The following is a 24,386-nucleotide window of genomic DNA, read 5'->3' on the forward strand; positions in this document are numbered from 1 at the left end:
TTTTTTGTTTGTTCTCCAGATGAGTTGGCAATTCTATGCAAGAGAGAACTCGCAAAACATAACATGAAGAGCACGTAGACTGTTAGACAGACCCAGCTACATAAGCACCTGCATTTCCACTATGACTCCTAGCTACTGTTCCAGCAGCCTGCCAGACAGACCTAGCTGCTAATTAACTCTGTCAGGGTACAATGATGACCTAAAAGGAGTCTGGCTTGGTAATTGTGCTATCTTACTTCTTAAAACTTAGCAAAGATATTGTATCATGTTGCTCTTCTTATTAATTACAAATCTGCATTCATGGAAAATGGTGAGGGGACGGGGGGGGACGGGGGGACGGGTATGGAACCCAAACAAATTGACAGCACTCAAGGTTCAACTCTTCCCCTCTGCCTTTTCCTTTCAAGACATTCTTAACGCTTCACAATATATAAAGTATTAAGAATGAATCTGATGTAAGTGTTCTAGTGTGATCAGGTGGTGTAATAAAATGATTACAGCACAAAGTTGAGAACCTACAGACCCAGGACTGATACTCCTATCTACCATGCACTGCAACCTGAAAATCTGCAAAAATCCTGAGCTGTGGAAAATGGCTAAAGAGCCAGGGATATTCATCTCAAGCCATCCTTTTTCTCATGCTAAAAAAAACAAACCAAAAAACAACCCACAGATATTTAAGCACTTTACACAATGACTCATGCACCTGTGAATTTTATAGGCTGGAGTCCTTGTGCGACCTTAGGAAAGTCATTAAAATTGTGATGAAGAGGCAGATTGTAACTGGACTCTGCATAATGATAGCACCACAGGAATATAATAATGCCTTATAATTATTCTACATTCTGCCCAGATTTGTACTTCCATTTTTCTGCAAAATTCATTTTAAAAAATTGAGTACACCTCAGTAGCTTATTTGCAACTCTCGCTTCATGTCCTTGGATGGGCTGCATGTGGGTGCGCTGCTGTCATTACCTACGTAGGGTACAATGGCAACTCCATTGCACGTTATTACTGCAGAGTGTGTATTGCTTGTACAAACCATATAATTACTGCTTATCTGGACAGCTGGAAAAATTTTAATCATCCATGCATATAAGGCACTTTTTCTTCACATTCCTTAAAAATAATCTCCTGGTTTTTCCTCTAGTCTATGCGTTTGTACACAGTGCATTTGCCAGTAGTTTTAGGGGATTCTGACTCACCAGTGCCATGGGGGTTAATTGGCAATATGTTCAGGGATTCACCAGATGCTCAGCCAGTGTCAAACTGATGATACTTGCTGACTTGTGGGAAAAAGAAGTCAGACCCATATTCACGACAGGGACAAAACATGTTCTACATTTTAGAGCAAACATTTTGCCCAAAACATTTTGTAAGCAGTATTTGTTTTTTTGTTAAAGGTTTCATAAAATATAACGATGCATTCCAGTATCACGTCACATGTGACACTGTGGCACAATTTACATTGCCTAGGGTGCCACAACATAGCTAATATTGGAATTTCAAAGTTGTTGTTTTGTTTTTTGTTTTAACTAAAACTAACCATATTACCTACAAAATGTTTTAGGGGAGAAGTGTTTAAAATTTGAGTGGCATGGCAGTTAGCTGGAAAGGAAACAATGGCAACATCAGGCGGCAAAAAAGCACCACAAATAATGAATTTGATTTTTGCTTTCTCGCGCAAACTGTTAGTAAACAGGCAGTATGGAAGAAAGCAAGCCGGGAGTGAGCAAGAAAACATGCAAAGGCATCAAAACCAGAAATAAGGCTTGTCATCACCTCTAGCACAGTTTGGAAAGTTTGCATTTTAATTTCAAGGGCTTCATAGTTGTTATTAACTGGGGAGTGGAAGCTGGAGCCAGGAGGAAGAGGGAGCAGAAGGAATACAAGAAAGTATTTGAAAACAGGTCATAGGTAAAAAGTTTGAAAACTTTTGCATGCAAAAAATGTTATGCTGTTAGCGCATTCCAGTGGTAGCTTATATACATCAAGACAAAAAAGAGTATGTGAATAAGGCAAAGGCCTAGGAGATCCCAGGAGCGCAAGGAAGGTGTTGATTGTGGGTTTGCCTGCCCACATGCCAGCAGTGCGTCAACAGTCTTTTGAATGTAGTGAATATTCGGCTGCAGGAGGTCGTACGGAGAGCAGAGGTCAGCCTATCCCCAGGGCAGCCATCAGAACAGAGAGAAAACAGGGCAGAAAATTAAAAGAGACGCCAACAGAAAAGAAAAGCAATCTTCTTGGGATAAGGGAAAATAGGATGGTTCAGTTCCCTTAAACATTTCCATCATGCATTGCATATAGTATCCTCCTTACTTCTGTGTAATGCACGTTAACCTACAATGAAAGTGTTAACTTGTTGCTAACCTATCATACTGCAAGAAGAACAACAAATGTATTAGCAAGCAACGCAAGGACAAATCATTACACTACAAAGAAAAGTTGTTAAGTTTCTTGCGCTGTCCCCTATAAGCCTGGAGAAAAAAATGTGTATGCCAAACATTTTAGGACCGGATTTTCTTGGTTTGTCTGTATCCCAAGGCTGAAATCCACTCTAGTCTGATAGTGCATGGTTATGAGAACAGTAGGTTTAAAAAAAATTGTACCAATTCACCAAAAGAAAGCCCCTGTTGGTTAAACTGTAGAAGCTCTGTTACCTTCTTTTAACTCTAGTTGTTATCTCTTACCACTTGATGGAGTGAATTACACTATGTATGGTGCTGTCATAAAAATTTAGGACAGTACTAGAATTCAACAAACCCAGTCTAGTGAAAATGAATATACCCAGAGTAAAACTAATTCACCTTAAAGAATGGTTGAGATAAATAAGCTGAGCTTAAACAGCATGATTTGAAGGAATAGACATTTAATTTATAAACTAAGCGATTTTACTTGCACAATTTAAAAGTTTTTCTAAAGAAGTTTTGATCGCTAAAAGACCGATGATTACACTCAAGACACAGCCTTTTAAAGTACTTCATTGACACAGAGCATGAGTTTGAATGGCATCTCGATGTGCTAGTCATGCTTACGAATGTAATGTTTAAGTTCAGCTTATTTATCTCAACTGTCCTTTAAGGTGAATTCGTTTTACACTGCTCATAAAAATATAAGCACAAAAAAAATGCCATCTTGGGTCATACCAAAGAAGTCAAATCCAGCATTCCGACTCCAACAGTAGCCAAACCAAGTCACAGGTACCTGCTAAGATCCCAAAGAACAGGTCTAGTCCTTCTTGCTTATAACCAGGGATAAGCAATAGCTTTCCCAAGACTACATGGCTAATAGTGGCTTTTGGACTTTTCCTCCAGGAACTTGTCTAAACCCTTTTTAATCCACCTATGCCAATTGCTTTCACCACATGATCTGGCCACAAATTCCACAGTTTAATTATCTGCCTAGTGAAAAATATTTGCTCCCGTTCGTTATAAATGTGCTACCTATTAGCTTTATGGAATGTCCCCTAGTCCTAGTGGTAATGGGAAGCTTAAATAATGGTTCCCTATTTACTTGTTCCATACTATTCATGATTTTATATCTTAGTATCCTATCTCCTCTCAGCTGTCTCTTCTCCAGGATGAACAGCCCCAGCCTGTGTACCCTCTCATCAAAGAGGAGCCGTTCCATCCCCTTTATTATTTTGGTCGCCTTTCTCTTCACCTTGTCTAATTCTGCTCTATTTTTTTGAGATGGGAAGACCAGAACTGCACACAATACTCAAGGTGCAGTAGCACTGTGGATTGATACAGCGGCATTATATGATATCTTCCATTTTATTTTCCCTTCTTTTCCAAATAATACCTAACATTCTGTTTGTTTGTTTTTTGTTTTTTTTAATTATTGTTCACTGTGATTCCAATTTCTTCTTCCTGGGCAGTGATGCCTAATACAGAACTCAGCAGCGTGTACCTATACTTTGGGTTATTCTTCCTTATACGCATCACTTTGCACTTGTCCATATTATATTTCATCTGCCATTTAGTTGCCCAATCCCTCAATCCCGCAGTGGCCTCTTGCAATTCTTCACAATCGGCTTGTTTTATCTGCACATTTGATCACTTAACTTATTGCTCCCTTTTCCAGATAATTTATATTAAAAAGCCCCGACCCCAGCACAGATCCTTGGGGGACTCCACTATTTACCCTCCTCTATGGAGAGAAATGACAGTTCAGTCTTTCTCTTTCTTATCTTTTATCCACAATAGGATATTGCCTCCTATCCCATGATTCTTGAATTCCTTGATGAGCCTTTCATTAGGGACTTTGTTAAACGTCTTCTGAAAATCTGGATGCACGATATAAAAAATATCAACTGACTCATCTTTGTCCACATGTTTGTTAAACTCTTCCAAAAAATCCAACAGATTTATAAGACAAAACTTTCCTTTGCTAAATCCATGTTGGCTCCACCCCATTAATCTGTGTCTTGCCAGAAAATCCAGTAATTTCATTCATTCTTCAGGACAGCTCAGGCATCAAGCTCACCATAGTTTCCTGGATCACCCTTGGAATCCTTTTCAAAAATGGGCATTTTGTTGGCCACCCTCCAATCCTCAGGTACCATAGCCAATTCAAATGTCTGGTAGCAAACAGAGCTCTAAGGTGTCCTGGAGCAGGACATTTTTTTCTTTTTTTTAATTTAAATGTTGCAGATTCACTTTTAAAATTTAGGGGCGCAAAGGCCAACTGAAATGCACCCAAGTTCTAAAATTATTCATATCACTGGGTTAAAATAATAGATTTAAAATATCCTGTGGGCACAACAAGAGATGTGCTCTTTAATTTGAATACCATTCCTTATGTTCAGCAGGTTTTGGAATGTCAGCTTTTTTTTTTTTTCTACAGGTTTAATTCTCCTACTTTGGCTATGGCCATAACGTTATCATGTCCTCAATAGGGTTGGATGGCACAACGTTAATACTCTTTCTTACAGGTGGAGGTTCTCATGCTCATCAAAGGGATAAGAAGGGACCATCCCCTGCTCACAACTCAGGACTGATCTTAGCAAAAGGATATGAAATAATCACTCTAGAACTGAGCTGCCATATCTAGGTTTATTCCTCTGAGGCCATGATTAACTTGAGGAGACAGCATGCCATACTGCATTTTCTCATGTTGAGATGATTGCTGGTATGTTATCATTTTAAACCTACTGCTATAAGTAAGAAGCAAACATAAAATTAGGGGGATATTGTATATTTTATTGAGGGATAACATTGCTGGTTAACCCCTCCGAAAGAAAAAAATTCAGTTGAGGTTCACTGTAAAATCTATTTCCTATATACCGTATTTTTCGCTCCATAAGACGCACTTTTTTTCCCCCAAAGGTGGGGGGAAAATGGATGTGCGTCTTATGGAGCGAATATAAAAAAAAAACCAAACAAAAATCTAACAAACACCCCCCCCCCGACTCCCCCAAGACCTGCCGAATTAATTTCCTGCAACCCCCCACCCTCCTGACCCCCCCAAGACCTGCCAAACGTCCCTGGTGGTCCAGCGGGGGTCCAGGAGCGGTCCGGGAACGATCTCCTGGGCGTGAGCCGTCGGCTGCCAGTAAACAAAATGGCGCCGACGGCCCTATGCCCTCACTATGTCACTGAGACCGACCGCTGCTATTGGTCGGTCTCAGTGACATAGTGAGGGCATAGGGCCGTCGGCGCCATTTTGTTTACTGGCAGCCGACGGCCCTATGCCCTCACTATGTCACTGAGACCGACCAATAGCAGCGATCGGTCTCAGTGACATAGTGAGGGCATAGGGCCGTCGGCTGCCAGTAAACAAAATGGCGCCGACGGCCCTATGCCCTCACTATGTCACTGAGACCGACCAATAGCAGCGGTCGGTCTCAGTGACATAGTGAGGGCATAGGGCCGTCGGCTGCCAGTAAACAAAATGGCGCCGACGGCCCTATGCCCTCACTATGTCACTGAGACCGACCAATAGCAGCGGTCGGTCTCAGTGACATAGTGAGGGCATAGGGCCGTCGGCGCCATTTTGTTTACTGGCAGCCGACGGCTCACGCCCAGGAGATCGTTCCCGGACCGCTCCTGGACCCCCGCTGGACCACCAGGGACGTTTGGCAGGTCTTGGGGGGGGTCAGGAGGGTGGGGGGTTGCAGGAAATTAATTCGGCAGGTCTTGGGGGGGTCAGGAGGGTGGGGGGTTGCAGGAAATTAATTCGGCAGGTCTTGGGGGGTCAGGGGGGTGGAGGTTGTTAATTTAAAGGGATGGGGGGGGGGTTTTGGGGGTTCCCACAGAAAGAAAAATTTTCTGATCTGGGGAGTGGACCGAAATGGCCCTCCCCAGACCCGAAAACAAAATGGGGAGAAAAAAAAAAACTATGCACTCCCCTAATTTGCTCCATAAGACGCCCAGACGCAGAGCCGGTTTAGCACAATTTTTTTTTTTTTTAATTTTCCCCCTCTGAATCCTAGGTGCGTCTTATGGTCAGGTGCGTCTTATGGAGCGAAAAATACGGTATATTCAGTGGGGGGCGGAGAAATATCCAGTCAGTCACCCTCTCTGCCTGTATTTTCTGTCCATTGTCAGTGTGCATGCAGGAACACAGCAGAGGTTGGGATGTTTCACTGCAGGCTGTGGGGAAATCTCTCTACACAATTAAAAAAAAAAAATTAAAATAACACCATTTATTACAGAAGACAGAAAAACATAAAATTTATAGGTGCCTAAGAAAATGGATGCTGTTATCAATATGACTTACTGTTTAAGATCATCACTCCACACAGACCTGACTTGTTGGCAATGCTCACCTTACCGCACTCATTTTGGAGTACCTCATCAGTGACGGTCTTAATAGCACACAACAGCAGCAAGAAGCATTCACTTATTTAGTTTATATTCCACTTATTGTAACTGGTCAGCCACTTCAAAGCAGATTACATCCAGGTACCCAGAGGGCCTTATTTACTAAAAGGTGAAGTTTAAAAGCCCAGTGCGTGTCAAAACCGGGAGATATGTGCACAAGTTGGGCCGGCGAACACCGGGAAGATTTTAAAAGCTGCCCATGTATGCGCATATCTTTCACTATGGGGTAGATCTTAAAAAAGTACGCGTGCGCATACTTTTGTTCGCGCAACCGGCGCAAACAAAAGTACGCCGCGCGTATCTTATAAAATCTGGAGTCGGCGCGCGCAAGGCTGCGCAAAATCGGCAGCCTGCGCGCGCCAAGCCACGCAACCTGCCTTCGTTCCCTGCGAGGCCGCTCCGAAATCGGAGTGGCCTCGGAGGGAACTTTCCTTCCGCGTCCCCCCACCTTCCCCTCCCTTCCCCTATCTAACCCACCACCTAGCCTTACTTAAATCCCCCCCCACCTTTGTTGTACAAGTTACGCCTGCTTGATGCAGGCGTAACTTGCGCATGCCGCCTCACCATCCCCTGGCACAGGCCGCGGTGCCAGGGGACTCAGAACCGCCGTCCCGGCCCGCCCCCGAACCATCGCCACACCCCCGGACCTGCCTCGGACCGCCCCCTGACCCAGGACACGCCCCCAGACACACACCCCCAGACACGCCCCTCCCGCCCCTTTTATGAAGCCCCGGAACTTACGCGTGTCCCGGGGCTTTGCCGCAGGGCTTTTAAAATCTACCCCTATGTGCACAAATGAAAAGTTTCAAAAAAGGGGCGGGGTGTGGATGGGGCATGGGGATTCCTGAATTTCAACTTGAAATTAACGCGTAGAAATACTTATGCACACAAGCGCGTGCCAGGGTCCCCTGCCATCTAACTTTACTTCTGCTATGGAGAACGTGCAAGTTGAAAAACGAAAAGATCTAGACAGATCAGTGGGGTTTTATGGGTTGGGTCTAACGGGGAGAAGGGAGTCTATTAAACTAGGGGGGGTTTGGCAAAATGGGAATGAACTGGGAAAACAGCTAATGGCGTCGGAGCGTGTGGCTTTCAAAATTCCCCCACTTACGCGGTAGAAGCAGCATTTGCACACATAGGCATCCATCCAATTAAAAATTGCATGCTCATGCATGTGCAGTTAGGCTATTTTATAAAGTGCGCATATACGCGCATATGTTATCAAAAGGCCTCGTAAGGAAGGGGGAGGGTTGATGAATGTGCACATATGTGTGCCTGCTCGCCTTTTTAAAAGTTACCGTCTAAGCTTTATTCCCCCATAGACAGAATGGGGGAAAAGCCTTCAAATATAAATTGCGATGGAGAAGGTACAGAGAAAGGTGACCAAAATGAGAAGGGAAATGGAACAGCTCCCCTATGAGGAAAGACTAAAGAAGTTAGGACTTTTCAGCTTGGAGAGGAGATGGCTGAGGGTGGATATAATAGAGGTCTTTAAGATCATGAGAGGTCTAGAATGGGTAGATGTGAATTGGTTATTTAGTCTTTCAGATAATAGAAAGACTCGGGGGCACTCCATGAAGTTAGCTTGTGACACATTTAAAACTAATCGGAGAAAGTTCTTCTTCACTCAATGCACAATTAAACTCTGGAATTTGTTGCCAGAGGATGTGGATAGTGCAGTTAGTATAGCTGTGTTTAAAAAAGGATTGGATAAGTTCTTGGAGGAGAAGTCCATTACCTGCTATTAATTAAGTTGACTTAGATAATAACCACCACTATTACTAGCAATGGTAACATGGAATAGACTTAGTTTTTGGGTACTTGCCAGGTTCTTATGGCCTGGATTGGCCACTGTTGGAAACAGGATGCTGGGCTTGATGGACCCTTGGTCTGACCCAGTATGGCATGTTCTTATGTTCTTATATCAGGCCCTAAGTCTGTACCTGAGGCAATGGAGGGGAATGTGATTTGCCCAAGGTCACAAGGAGCAGCAGCAGGATTTGGACCCTGGCTTCCCTGGTTCACAGCCTGCTGTTTCAACTGTTAGGTTGCTCCTCCTCCTCCTCCACTCTCTATAAGCAGTGACATTTCAATACCTTCTTTACATGTAGTTCATCATGTTTAAAGTGTGCAGAAAGCAAAGAAACAAAACAAAATAAAACATGGTTACCATACATTTTAATCTATGCTATGAATGAGTAGCAGCAAATCTCAGTGAAGATGGTGTCAATAACGTATTTTGAAAAAAGCAGCTATGCATGTCTATATACCAGTATTTCTATCAATGACCCTTATTCTTGGCTGTCTGAAATTGCCCAGGCCTTACCCAGTCAAAACCATATGCGAAGAGTAGCCTAGTGGTTAGAGAAGTGGGTTGAGAACCATGGAAGGCAGGGTTCATATCCTGTTTCTCCCACAGGTGCTCCTAGAGCTCGTCATTTGGCCTTCCTGTTGCTTTCGGAGGACTACAGGCCTGTCCCACAGCCCACCTCCCTTACCTGCCGGCTGGCACCGTCCGCATGGCTTCCCGATGCCGTGCCTCCTCGGTTCTGTGGGCATCATCTTCTGAACGCGGCAGGGGGCTGCACCGCGCCATTCATCGGGCCTATCTCCTGTGCAGCAGGATGCCGCTGGAACCTCGGGGCCCTCTCTTCCGCTTCCCTAGTTGTGCGCACGGGTGTTCCCCTACATTTAAAGGGCCAGTGGCAAGAATGGCCAGGCGGTGCTCACTGATGATATTATCCTCTGGATCCTATATAAGGCTGCCTCAGATGCTCCTCCAGTGCCTTGGCATTAGGTCGACTACCCCTGGTAGTGCTACTTGCCACTCCGTGTTCCTGCGTTCCAGCTGGTGTTCCTGTTTGGCTTCCTAGTTTCGTCTTTCCATGGCCGTGATCCTGTGTGGTCTCCTGGTCTCTTCAGCATCCTCTCTGGGTCTTCCATTTCCATCTGTGATCTTGGACTCCTGGTTCGTCTGCTGCCTCTGGAATGGACGCTACTGTCTTCTGCCTGCCCTGACCACTCACCTGAACTACTGCTTGCATCTATAGCCTTAACTGCCACTCTTCACAGAGGCCCTTCCTAAGACCAGCCAGCACCAGCACCCAAGGGCTCAACCTAAGGGGAACTTGGGATGGTATTGGCGAAGCTCCAGTTGGGCCTCTGCTACAGTTAGTTCCGCCTGCTGACGGTGGGGACCTGCGGGGCTCCTCCCTGCAGGTAGTGCCAACTCCCTCTCGGTCCAAGGGTCCACTTCACCAACACTTCCATTGCCTCAGGGGAACAAAACTTGGATGATAAACCCTCTGGGATAGGGATCTACCTTCACTGCAACTCTCCATGCGATAAGGTTTGGGAGACTGAGTAATAGAATCCAAAACAGGCAAACTTTCAGCCAGGTAAAAAGTGGGTTTTCCTGGGGGCACGTTTAGGTCAGAGGATAGAACTCGTGTAGATCACATTTTCAAATCTGCATTATTTTTACAGGAAAAAGTACTCACAGGAAAAAAAACAAACAGGTGCATATCTCTGCGGGTACTTTTTCCAGGGCCATTTTCAATACGCTTGGATTTTCCCTTTGAAAACTGGTGGATTTTGCATCTATGCAGGAACAGTTTGAACATTGTCCCCTATGCTCATACTGCATTCTGCCCTCAAACCGATCTTTTTGCCACCTAAGTAGATCTACTTTGCCTAGCTAGCCTAGCTTTCAATTTAGTTGAGATTCAAGGTATGCAGTGTGCTAACATGTAGTCCTATGCATAGAAAAGATGAATGGTTAACTCAGAAAGTAAGCAACTGGAAAGAAAACCTAACATGGTCCAACGTGCCAAGCTTCTCTAATGCTGTGAGTTGCCACAGCATCATGTGCATCACTGCAAACACTTGCAGCAATGTATCATTCCCTTTTGTGCCAGCGCCTGTGAAAGTGCACCAACCCAAACAGTCCTGGGTCCCTGGAGCCCTTGGGGGTGGGTCTGCCATTCTAATGTAGTGCACTGCAATGTCAATGGATTGCGATGGCACTGGCAGCAATAATCTATTGATAGAATAATGTTGACGTGAACCTGGCGTGAAGCACAGAGCACATCAGATGTCCAATGGGAACGCTTAGCCTCCCCTCCTTTCCTCCAGAAGAAAGAAATGTCAGAGATGCTAAAAGACCTGTTACGAGCCCTCCCGCAGCCGGAGCCTCCAGCTTCGGGGCCTGCCCTGAGGCCCAGCTTCCTCCTGCTTCGTTCCTGCTTCTCAGCGGCAGCATGGCCGCTGTCCAAGGTCCTGCTTCCTGTTCCTGCTTCCCCTAAGGGGCAGGGCCACATCGTTTCTCCTCATTTAAAGGGCCTGCGGCCGGATATGCCCCGGGCCTCACCTGGACTCCTCCCTGGGCATCTTCTGATCTTTAGCCCTATTTAAGGGCCCTGCTTCTACTCTGTCCTTGCCTTCGCAAGGGGTTAGTCCTCCCTAGGAATTCTCATCTTCACTCCGGCTTGGCATTCCTTGTTCTTCATGGGATCCCTCGTTGTTTCATTCCTGGTCTCTGCTGATGTCCTGATGTTCCGTGTTCCAGTCCTGATGTTCTGTGATCTAGTCCTGATGTCCCTGGTGTTCCGTGATCCAGTCCTGATGTCCATGATCCAGCCTTGATGTCCTGAATCCCTGGTTCCTCGTCCATCTTTCCTGGCATGCCACTGTCGTGGTCTGTGACCAGCCCTGTGGGTGGGCATGTAGGGTGCTTCGTGGTAAAGGCCTTCTTCTCATCTGCAGCACAAGTCTCCTGAGGGTCATCCTTGCCTGAAGCCAAATTCTGTCTTGGTCTCTTGTCCTGAATCTCGTTCCAGCTCTCGGATTCTTTTGTGTCTGCTTCCATCCATGACCATGGGTGGCTGTGTAGGGCGCGCACTGGTGCAGGCCTCTACTGAATCTTCGACATGTTTCAATCTCAAGTTCCACTTTTACTCCTGGAGTCTGCCTCACGCTCAGCGTGGTCCATGAGCAGCCATGGGTGGCTGTGTAGGGTGCACTGCATTGCAGTTCTCACCCAGTGCTTTCCTCTGAATCCTGAATCCTTGTTCCAAAGCCTTCCAAGTTCCAAGTCTCACCTGAGTCCTTCCAAGTTCCTTGTCTGAGTCTTCATGTTTCAAAGTCTTCATCCACCCTTATCTCCTGCCCGGCCTGCCGCCTTTGCCATTACCCAGCGGCTGGTTTGAAAGGGCTTGGAGTGGCGGAGGACCACTCAGAGACCAACCTTGCGTGGTTGGCCTCACCAAGGCTGTGCAGTCAGCAGGGGCCTGGTCTACAGTCTTCTCCCATGCTCGGACACGTCTCGCCAGCCTTGGTACCGCCTTGAAGCTCTCTGGGGTTGTGCCGTGGTCCAAGGGCACACAATCCCCTTGGAAATGGGACCGCTCTCCTAGTGCTCCCTAACAAGACCATTGATATTTCATGTTGTTCATTGGTTTAAAAAATTATCTTGATATTTAGTAGCAGACTGCTACCACTTTCAGGCAGTAGAACATAAATACAGACACACCACATCGTAAATCCCTAGGACAGGAGCCTTTTATATTTAGGGAAACCCCCTCTGCCTCGTCCACACAGGTGTTTGTTTTCATTTATTCACTCTTGTACTACTTTCACAGCGTCCTGCTTCCTCAGCAGCTTTTCTGATTCTATCACTGATGCCATTGTTCATGCTTTTATTCTGTATAATTTCATGTTTACTGTTATACTGCTAATTAGTGGTCAGCCTGTGCATTCACGGCTTCTGCTGTATTCAGTGCAGCTGGCTCTGAAGGATTAACTTCTGACTTGGAAGCAGAGAAACCTGAGTGTTTTTCCTCATGTTTTCAGTTAGCTCAGGTCTGCTCTGTCCTCTCCGGTCTGTGTAATTCAGCAGCTAATCTGGATATCCCTGCAGAACAATCTTCATTTTACTTATCTTTATTTCTGTGGCCCAGATTGCTGTGGTTGCTGTTATCCCCAGTTTATGCACAGCAAGACTTTATTTATTTTGCCTATTAATAAAAAGCGGCCTCCTCTTTCTGCGAGTAAAGACTGAGTTTACCTATCTGTTTAAGTTGCGCATAGGAAATGCATAGCAGAGACAGAATATGCTCTCCTCCATTTAAACTGACAAAAGGGGTAATATATGGTAACAGGCTACTTGAGAATGTTGTTGCGTGCAGGAAATGAAGCCAAGAGCATGGAAAAAGATCTCCAGAGCATGAGAAAAGAGACTGAAAAGTTGTGGCCATGCTTCAGCTGGTGAAATTTGAGAAATGCAAGGAGGCAGACATTTGCAGGTCTGTTATGATCAAGCATTTGAAAACTTAACATTAATTGTCAAAGTAGCATGCACTTCTGAGCAAGCAAAAGAAATCCCATGTTCATTGCCTTTGCTTTCTCTTAATCAATCTAATATTCTTAGGTGTTTAGGGGCAGATTTTCAAAGGCTACGCGCGTAACCCGAGAAAATCTGCCCCTGTGCGCGCCGAGCCTATTTTGCATAGGTTCGGTGGTGCACACAAGCGCCGGGACGCACGTATGTCCCGGGGCTTGCAAAAAGGGGCAGTTCATGGGCATGACCAGGGGCATGGCGGCAGTCCTGGGGCAAGGTTGAGTGCTCCGGCACAGCAGCCTGTGCCGGGGCATGGCGCGCCGGCAGCCCGCCGGGGCATGGCGCGCCGGCAGCCCGCCGGCGCACAAGTAAATTTTTCAACAAAGGTAGGAGGGGATTTACTTAGGGCTGGGGGGTGGATTAGATAGGGGAAGGGAGGGGAAGGTGGGGGGGCCGGAAAAAAAGTTCCCTCCAAGGCCGCTCCGATTTCGGAGCGGCCTTGGAGGGAACAGGGAAAGCCATCGGGGCTCCCCTTGGGCTCGGCGCACGCAAGTTGCACATGTTTTTTCCCCTCTCTTCTCTCGCCCCTTCTCTCTTCCTATCTGCTCCCTCTCCCCCCACCCTAGTTTTTTGTAATTTCCTCCTTCAGTTATATTGTAAACCGGCATGATGTACCCACGAATGTTGATATATAAAAGGAAATAAATAAATAAATGTGTGCACCCCCTTGCGCGCGCCGAGCCCCGATTTTATAACATGCGCGTGCGGTAGCGCACGCGCATGTTATAAAATCGGGCGAAGATTTTAAGATCTGGCCCTAAGTGTAGTAAATAAATAGCTAGATTAATGTATTCACCAGCAATATAATTACAAACTATAAATTACATTTATGCTATGCACATTTATTTACATTTATCTGCCGCTAATGCCTTGGCTCGAAGTGGCTCACAGAAAAACATATACAATATTTCCACATACATAAAAAGATTCAATTACTCCTAATAAAACACATGTTTCTCAGTTATTTGGCCCAGCAGTCTGCCCTTCTAAGAAATGCTTTCCTAAGTAGAAAAGCCTTTAGCAAGCCCTTGAATGCCTTTTAGTATTCTAATGTCCTCAGTTCCTGTGGCAGTGAGTTCCATAGTGTAGGGGCCATTATAGAACTCTCTGCTACTAGTGCGCACCTAGCTAAATAATTTGTTCCATTTGTATACTGGTCACTCTATCATGCTCCAAAACCGATATTTGCACTGACTCTTTGGGACATTTACTGACTGCATTTTAATTAGGGTCTATTCTCTTTATCTAACCCCAGATTCTTCCTTAACTGAATCTGAAATACAGTTAAAATCAATTTCTTCCAATTTGCCACCAAGATGAAGCAGAGAACAGAGGACGATTGAGTGCAGAGGGCCTGGAAAGTCTAGGAGAAAATGAAACAAATCAGCAAATAGAACATTGTAGAAGGGATGAAATAGAAAGGCAATAATTCTGCAGAGACAGTAGAAGACAGGCTGAAACAGCAGGCAATGGATTCAATGTTCAATGAGGAACAGAGCTGCGGACTGATGAAAGTGGTTTGCCAACTTGGTAAAACATTCAGTTTCATTCATTTATTCATGTGTTGTTTAAATGGATTTTTCTTCCTGACATTTTAGACAGGCACTTATGCTAGTATAATAGCAAACTGCTAAAGAAGCACGAGTCACAGCTTTTGTCACGCACATATAGTATACAGTCAAATCCTATATCACAAGAACAGAAGCAAAAATTCACCAAGGCTATTTCATGCACTAAAAGGCCAAATACTGAATGCCGCAAGGCTTAGTGAATCCCGGCGATAACGTTGGGCGGGGGACGAAGCGGGGGGTGGTCCTGCGTTAGCTGGCAGCGATCGCACCTCCGTGGTGCAATCGCTGCTGGCGTCGCGCCGAATAACTACACCATAAAAGGTGTAGTTATTCGGCGCGAAATAGGCAGTGAAAAGGCTCCTTACCTTTTCGCTGTCTGCGTCGTATTCATGGAGTCGGCCCCGGTGACGCCCCGACTTCTCCTCTTCCAGGGCCGACTCCACCCCGAAGTCCCCTTCGCAGGCGTACGCTACGATTTCTAGCTATCGCACACCTGCGCTGGTAGCGCAAGCGTGCGATAGCCTTAGAAAATGAGGCCCTTAGTGCACATAGTTTTACTCTTGCCAAATTTTATGTTAATTCAAAGATAATGAGTGGTTAAGATGCAAAATTATGCAAAATAGCTTGTTACCTATAAGTGCATAGTTAAACTTTGTGTGAAAATAGCTTTGCAAACATGATTTTGCAAAAACTTTAACTACACCTCTTTCATGTGTGGCCTAGATCCCATTTCTGGTCCTCTCTAACCCCTTAACCTCTATCTAATTTATGTTTAAAATCCTACCTAGGTAATGTGCTGCATTGATTTAAGTGGTAAATAGTGAAAAATGGTAGTTATACCTTTAAGGCTGGATGATGTCATAGTATGAGTTCTAGTGCTATAAAAGAAGAAACCTGCAGTGAGGCAGTGCAATTCTCGTCTCTTCATTTGCTCAGATTTTTGCCTGATTGTCATGTTTTTTTTCCTGGTGTAGAAACCCATGGAGATACCTTTATCCATGGAAGGAGTAGTATATCTTGTACTCTGCTCTTACATATGGCCTGCCTTCTTTTGGGAAAAGCCCATAGAGGCAATCATAGGGATCACACCTAAGAGAACAGCTTGCCTTAGAGGTCTCATCACTTGTCCTGACTTCTGATGTGGAGTAAGTGATGTATTTTTTACTGATAAACTGTGCTAGCTTTAGTCGAACCAAATTCCCTATGCTGAAGAGTTTGTTGTGCTGCTGAAGTATTTTTATTTTGCGACTGGCTGTTTATTTTAATTCTTGCTGTGGAAGTCTGAGAAACTACCTGAAAACCCCTGTTTCATATTTAATAAATTTGGCATTATTGGAACCACAGATCCAAAGTGTTGATTGGGTTTGGTTCCACCTCAGGTGGAAGATGCCTGTGAATTGTGACGTCTGAAGAGGCAGCAACATCCAATATGGGGAACTTCATTCAAGGTATAGAGGGGAAAGGGTTTCCCTGTCCAGTAGGAAGGATCACTGAGAGATACCTCTAGAGCCTGGTCCACCTACTTGACCATTTTTGAACTCACAGACTAGCACATTTATTTATTTATTTATTTATTTGAAGAGTTTTATATACCGTTATTCGGTGAAGCCATCATAACGGTTTACATAGTGAACAAATATATTCAAGGAAATTTTGAGATGTTATTATAACATTGTGAACGTTAAAGTAAAAACATAGAATAACAATTCTAGTAAGTAAAGTAAGGTTGGAAGAGGAGGGAAAAGAGTTAGATATGAAATGTAGTTCACATGAATATGAACCCTTCAACACCTGTTTAATATAATGTACACTAACTGAAGTCTCACAATTATATGTGTAGTTTTTCTACCAGGGTCATTTGCATGGCAATCCCAAAAAAATAGTGTGTGGCATTTACTTATATACGTGGGAAGTCTGATACACTTTAATACATCAGCCTTTAAGGTTATAGCTTAGTAACTTCTTAAAATCTTTACATTTTGGCACAGTGGGGGGTTACTACAAAATCAGTCTTGACAGACATGTGTCCCTAGTATTGAAAATGATGAGCAAACCATTAATTTGTTTGGAATAACTGCCTTGCAAGGAACAGAGGAACTATATTCAAATTTCTGTTTTCTTCTAGACTGCTGTTGCATGCGCTTGCAGACCCTCAAACTCATTAACCACGACACTCAAATAGTAATGTGATTTACCCATTAAAAGGAAGGACGCAGTCTACAGTTTGGCTGGTTGTGCTTTGGTTGTAAACAAATAATAATACATACGGGTAGATTTTATAAATTTACGCGAGCGCGTACTTTTGTTCGCGCACCAGGCGCGAACAGAAGTACGCTGGATTATATAAGATATGCGTGTAGCCACGCGTATCTTATAAAATCCGGGGTCAGCGCGCGCAAGGGGGTGCACATTTACGCGCGCAGGGCTTTTAAAATCCGGCCCTTAGCATTTTTATATTGCTCCTGGGTGGTTGCAGGACTGTACAATAGTGCTAAGTACTCGGGTATGTTAAGACACTGTCCTGAAGAGCTTACAATATAAGTGGGTGCCTGAAACAATGGAGGCAAAGGAATCTGCCAAAGGCCACACAAAGTTTCAATGGGAGACATGGGATTTCATTCCTGGTTCCTAGCCCATTGCTCGAGTCACTAGGCCAGTCCTCTTCCAAATTCAAAGATCATCCAAAAGAAACTGCAAAACTATCAATAGCTGGGGGAGAAATGATTTTTTTTTAAATTTATTGTTTATAATTTTAACAAATATACTTCAAGAAAAAAATCTTGATTTGAAATCAGAGATAACACAGGAAACAAAATCTCTCTGTTCCTACTCCAAGTCCTCAATAGGAGGATCCAATACCACAACCTCAGGCAAAATTATCAACAAAGGAAGAGGAAAAAAAACCTGCTGTAGGGAGTGCTAATCCATTAAATACGGATCTAAGTGCTGGCAATTACACTCACACAGACCTGATAGGAGAAGAACAGGAACTGGTACAAGGAGAAATGATTTTTACCCTTGAGGGAAATTTAAGTTTTGAGCAAAAGAATCTTAACAACACAGAAAAAAATGCAATGTAAATATAAAAATAAAGAAACGCATGCCTTTGGCAAATCTACCAGCAAAACCACAGGGAAGTGCCATTTTGTAGATTTTTTGTTATAAAGAGGTTTGGCTTAAGGTCAGTGAAATAAATAGTTTCCTATGAGATCTTATATTTTCTTATTATGGCTGCTATTTAAAAGGCGGTTGTATGTGTGTATCTAAACTAATTAATTGTATTTCAAAGAAAATGAAGAGGGAGTGTTCCAAAATGCTTTGCATGTGTTCACCTGAAGAAAACGAGTTTTTTAAAAATTGCCCCCTTCAGTGCAGGTAAAACTACATGCACTGTTGGGTGGAGGGCAATTCTCTGATGACCGACTTGCATGGACAAATCTCTTTTTCCCTGCATAAATGACTTTGAAAATCACCTTCTTAGAGGGGCATTTTATCACAGCGCACACGAATTTGCGGTTGCATGCATTCGGTTTGAAAATTATCCCATAATAACTACCTGTGCAAAGTTACACCTACTGCTTTGGGCAGGGAAAGTTTTTTTGGGGTGTAATTTACGCGTCTGCATTTTGAAATAGAAAAGGAGGGTGCATAAATGCCAATCCTCCCAAGACTTCACCTCTGGAATGTGCCTCTCCCCAATGTACTTAGAATTGGGCGTACATAAAGGTCAATTTTAAGAGAACCATGCGGGTGTCCATGTGTGTGCGGTTCCTGGTGTGCGCACACGGACATGCTGATTTTATAACATGCGCGTGCTGACACTCACTTGTTAGAGAAGCTGCTACCTGCGCGCACATGCGTGCTCGATTTTATATTGGCGCGCACATATGAAGCAAGCGGCAACGCAATAGTGCCTTTCCCCAGTTCCTTCCCAGTCCGCTCCAATATAGGAGTGGACTGGGAGGGAGCTTCCTAACCCCCCTAGGTAACCTGCCTCTCTTTTCCCCTATCCTCTCCGACCCCTAAAACCCCTCTAACGTTTTTCTTTGTTTCTTTACAAACCTGCTCTCCAGAGCAGTAGTAGGTTGCGCGAGCTGGCTGGCACTGTCCTGGCCTGCCCACATCCCACCCAGACCTGCTCCCAGCCCGCCCCTTTTTTCCAAGCCAGCCTTTGGCGCATACTGGGATATACACATGTGGCTGTGGCCCTTTCAAAATGTGTGCGATGTGCCTGGAGCCTGGCCCCGCACATATCTCCCGGTTTCAACACACACCGGCCTTTTAAAATCAGGCCATTAGGGTGCATGCCTGCCATTTTACACGCACTTATCTGCCTGGCAGTTTTCAAAACAGCCAATTCTGCAAGCAAATTAAAGTTTTATTCGCAGAAGTCCCTTTGAAAATGACTCTCCCTGTGCCTACCATTGGCACTGACACTTTAACATACACAGTAATGTTTGAGTTGCTTTAAATCAGTTTGTTGGCATTTTGTATGACCACAGTGGCTCTGATTTAAAACCTGTTTAGTAGTAAAAGCTGATAAAGGACTTGCCTGTATCAGTCTTCCTTCTTCTGAGCTGCTCTCAGGGTGAAAACATAACACAATAAAGGCACAAGTCCTTTGATTTGCAAAATGAGTTGTCAAATTGCACCACATTTTCCAAACTTCAAAAAAAAATAAAATCCAGTTCAAAATTTAAATTCGGCTCACTGCATCAGCCATCCACCTCATTTAAATATTTGTTCTAACAAAATTGCAAACAAAAGCCCTATTTTATATTTCTGGACCATGCGACAAAAATCTTTTGTAAAATTAATATGCGTTAGAAAGTTGTGCAAAAATCTTGAAAGAGAGCTTCACATGTTTTGCTTGTGCAATTTTTGCTGTACAGCAACTTTTGCTTAAGGCTTATATTTTCCACAAGGCAAAAACTTGTGCAAAAAGTGTTTCAGGCCTTTATCCCACAACTTAAACATGGCCCTGAAAGAGCCCGCTGCTCTGTTCTAATTGTGCTGGAGTTCATTAGCGGGATGGAGCCCATGCCGCAGTGCAACATCGGGAAATGGAAAATTGTCGTCTTCTATTATTCTTTTATTTATTCCTCTTTCGTTTTGCTCATATTCTGTTTATTCTCTCCGAACATTAATCTTCTATTAAATCATCAAAAAAAATATGTTCAGGCTAGTCCTGGATTTTATCCCATTGCCTCTATGGACCTGTCATTCCAGTTTCTCTTGGGGCAAGTAGGACCACAAGTCCATAGAGGAAACGGAGAAAATTAAAACTGATTTAAGCCTCTCCCTGACGACGTGGAGCTCTCTGACCACCTTATCTACAGTTTACAGGTTTCTCTCACCTTGCTGTGGTAAGGAAAGGTATCCGGTGTTGTTTAAATAGCTGTACACTTGTAAAGAACACACGCGTTTGAAGAGTGAGCAGCAGAAATGGCAGGCTAAGAAAACCAGGGTAATGAATAGGTGACAGAAGGAATGTGCTTAAATCACGCACATGATACTATTCCAAAAATAATGCAGTCAAGGCTACTATAGATGTACCTAGCTAGCTCATTCTAGAAAATGTTCCCAGCGCCATTTTTGTAATTTGGTGTAAAAAGGCTTACAATACAAGAGAAATGATTCTCTTCCACAAGTAGCCAAAAAGAATTACAAACAGGGACCAAGCCTCCAAAGACAGCCAAATGCTAGGAGTGCTGGCAATCACACTACAGAACACAGATCTACTGTCTGGGAACTGCTATATAGTTCAGGCTGAACTGCTTCTGTAGGTTTTTTCTTCAAGACCAACTCAACATAAAAAAGAAACAATGAGGGAGAGAGGTATGAGTAGTTATGCTATTTTTGTATAATTGTTTTCAATTGTATGTTTATTGTAATCTTTAGCTTTGTATTTAGTTACTTTTTTCTGCTTTGGAATCTGATCAGAGGTAAGGCAGAATATAAATAAAGTGATGACGATGATGATAATGATAATGATGAGAGAATTTTGTTTTATTTTAGGAAGTTTAAAAAAGTCCTTTTAAAAAAAAGGTGAAAAATACTTGAATGATTGAATTACAAGGATTAACTAACTACCATCGTTAAACACGAACAGTGCATCAAATTCAAAAAACTAATCTACAACTTCTTTCTTGAATCTTTCTATTTAATATCGGGTACCTTGCCTTGTAGGCAAATATGAATTGCTTTCCTTATGGCAAAGGAGCACAATCATTGTTTAGCAGTAAGCTTTTACATGTGACAAAGCAAAAACCATGTTTATGGTGACTTGCGACATTCAGTGGCATGTTGGCATTTACATCAGCAAATTAAATGAAAGCTAGCACGTCCCATTTCTGCTAGACACAAAAAAAAACTCAACATGCATCACAAGTAAGGGAATGAAAGCCCCTCAGCTCTGAAGTTTTACTCGTATCTCTAGCTCAGGAGACTTCAGAACAAAATATGCAAGAGTGTAACGTACTTAAAGCACTAAATTGTTATTGGACTAGATATGTGTCTCTTATCAAACATAAAACACTCTTGCAACATATGCCTCCTTGGTTTACCCCATCAAGTTTTTCATTGCTGTGGTAATGTTCTGTAGTAACCACCTCAGTTGATCTTAAAATGCTATCTACCTGAAAGCTAAATAAGAACTATTGCACATAGTAGCTTTCCTCTATCTTCAAAATATATGAAAATATAAATGTTCAATTAGCTAGATTTTATGGACCAAGTTAAAAAGAATTACCTCTGGCACACCCATTTTTCTACATGCGTCTAGAAAGTTTTCCACGTTCCTCCTGCATTTGGCCATGCTAAGTTTAGGCTGAAATACATAAAAGAAAAGTATGTCAAAGCTGGTCAACACCATCTAAATAATGTAGCCTACAGACTTTCTACAACAGAATTCTAGTGTTTTAGCTTTTTAATGGAAAAATAACAGCACAGGAATAAAATAATGTATATACTTTAAAGGCATTTCTTATTCGCCAATCCAACAATGAGCTCAAAGTGGATTAGAAAAGGTAAAGATAAAATAGATAAAACACATTAAACATAGCCATCAATATATAACCATAACATGATCCAACATAAAACATAATAAAACCCAGAAGGGGAAATACCATAAATTCATATGAACATACTCTCCTTATTTGCCCCAGCTTATAAAAGCTCCAATCAGTCCTATACTCGCTCCACTAACCCATCAATTGACTTTCTTCAAATGCTTATTAAAAAGAAATGACAAGAGAATGACAAGAGAAATGACAAGAAATGACAAGAGAAATGACAAGAGACAAATCTGTCTCTTGGCAAAGATCCAAAGGAATAGAATTCGACAAATCTGATCCAGTATGAAAAGGGCCAGTTATATGCTGCCACCAAATGTAACTTCCTTTGAAGTCGGTACTTAAAGAGAGAGCATCAGATGATGTCAACCAGCAAGTAAGTTCATGTGCTGGTGATTTTAAATGACAGGGAAATCATAATAGGACCCAAAAAACAGCAGAGTAGGCGATCCAGTGAAACCGTAGGAAAGTAACAAACAGAAGGATGCCACAAGAGCGTCTTTTTCAAACTTTAATGAAGGAGACGTAAAAATAAAGTGCAAGTGCCCGACTCTGGCTGAGTTTCGCCATCTATGGTGGCTGCCTCAGGGGCTACAAACAAACATAAAAAATGTTTAATAGCATAGAGTGTGACAATGACGTCATTGTCACACTCTATTGTGATTTACATGATTTTGGCGCCAAATTCGCTTTTAAATGGCGTCACCATCAGCGTTAGTATTCTGTACATTTTACTAAGAGGAGACGTACCGTGTTGGTGTACACATGATATGTAAGTCAGCTCTTATTCATTTTTAAACACCTGTAGCACGGAGCACTGCATTTTTTAAATAAAGTACGAAGTCATTAGAACCAGTCTCTTCTGTTTATTATTGCACTCTGGTATACTTGGTTAGGAGATACCGTTAATATAATCTGTTGAAGTAAGGTATTCTACTTAGAAATTATTTGTTTAATTGTATAGTTTTTGTGATGATCTAATCTTCATGTATATTCACTATTCATGTCACCACACCACGACGTACACCTATTGTTTCCTTTAATTATGAACACCATACTTCACAGGTAAGAGTAGCACCATATAGGTAGAATACAGACATGTACTATTGAACAGATAACTCACACAGTGTAATTGATACATTCAAAAGGCGCTTAAATCATTTTTAAATAGCGCCCCTGTCTGTGATGGTATTTGTGACTTTCTATTGAGAGGAGACGAATGCTGTTGGTTAATACGTGTTTGGAAGGTGCTTTCACGTCATACCCATTGATAGTATAGATTAGTTCACTTTTTGATTTGTTAGTTTCATTTTTATTTAGTCCCCCGTTTTTCACTCCGGTACTCTGGCTATTTTAATGAAGAGTTTTTTTGGATTATAGTAATTCACCAAGCATCTTTTTAATATAAGCTGGATCTATTTCTTTTTCTTTCTTTTCTTTCTTCCTTTTTTCTCCTTTTTTCTTTTCATTTTCCCTCGTTTTCATTTTTCTTTCAATCTACATTTTATATTTTTTTCATACTTATTTATTTATTTTATTTATTTTTTCTGACTTTTTTCAGTCCATTGTATTAGCATATATATATTTTTTTGTTATCTTTCTCCATTTCGATTATGTTTTGTGTTCTGAGATATATATATAAAAGATCTATGGGGTTAATACACTGTGTCATTAAATTACACTATATACAAGAATTTTTATTACATGAGTGCACTAAAAATTATATATATATATTTTTGTATTTATTTTATTTTGTATTTTTTGTTTTTAATGTAATTCATAAAACTTTTGTTCACAATAAAAAATTTTTTTAATATTTTTTCCCTTTGAAAATATTTTCTTGCATGTCTTTAATAGATACTGATCCATATTAATATATAGCTGACCTCCACCTATTTATCTATCTTAATAGAGATGTAAGCATAGGGGCGGATTTTAAAACGAGCGCGAATAGCCTACTTTTGTTTGCGCTCCAGGCGCAAACAAAAGTACGCTGGATTTTAGTAGATACGCGCGGAGCCGCGCGTATCCGCTAAAATCCTGGATCGGCGCGCGCAAGGCTATCGATTTCGTATAGCCGGCGCGCGCCGAGCCGTGCAGCCTACCCCCGTTCCCTCCAAGGCCGCTCCGAAATCGGAGCGGCCTCGGAGGGAACTTTCCTTTGCCCTCCCCTCACCTTCCCCTCCCTTCCCCTACCTAACCCACCCGCCCGGCCCTGTCTAAACCCCCCCCTTACCTTTGTCGGGGGATTTACGCCTCCCGGAGGGAGGCGTAAATCCCCGCGCGTCAGCGGGCCTCCTGCGCGCCGGGACGCGACCTGGGGGCGGGTCCGGAGGGCGCGGCCATGCCCCCGGGCCGCCCCGGGCTGTAGCCACGCCCCCGGAACGCTCCCGACACGCCCCGAAAACGCCGCGCGGTTCGGGCCCACCCCCACGACACGCCCCCCGACACGCCCCCTCCGAAAACCCCGGGACTTACGCGAGTCCCGGGGCTCTGCGCGCGCCGGTAGGCCTATGTA

General features: G+C 43.3%; 1 protein-coding gene across 5 annotated transcripts in view; it reads right to left on the reverse strand.

Moving 5' to 3' along the window:
- The window catches only part of LRCH1 (leucine rich repeats and calponin homology domain containing 1), a 424,219-nt gene that overhangs the window by 27,232 nt on the left and 372,601 nt on the right, over positions 1–24,386 (reverse strand). For 3 of the 5 annotated variants that reach the window (XR_003856942.1, XR_003856943.1, XR_003856944.1), the window contains 2 exons: positions 21,547–21,624; positions 1,206–2,159 (listed from right to left, as the gene is read on the reverse strand). Coding sequence is in view for 2 of the 5 variants with exons in the window: in XM_029602883.1 (XP_029458743.1) it covers positions 21,547–21,624 (78 nt within the window). In the remaining 3 variants the exon portion in view is untranslated. The remainder of the gene's footprint in view (positions 1–1,205; positions 2,160–21,546; positions 21,625–24,386) is intronic. The other 2 variants (XM_029602883.1, XM_029602884.1) reach the window with 1 other exon arrangement.

This window comes from Rhinatrema bivittatum, chromosome 5, assembly GCF_901001135.1.
Source record: "Rhinatrema bivittatum chromosome 5, aRhiBiv1.1, whole genome shotgun sequence".
Classification (NCBI taxonomy): domain Eukaryota; kingdom Metazoa; phylum Chordata; class Amphibia; order Gymnophiona; family Rhinatrematidae; genus Rhinatrema; species Rhinatrema bivittatum.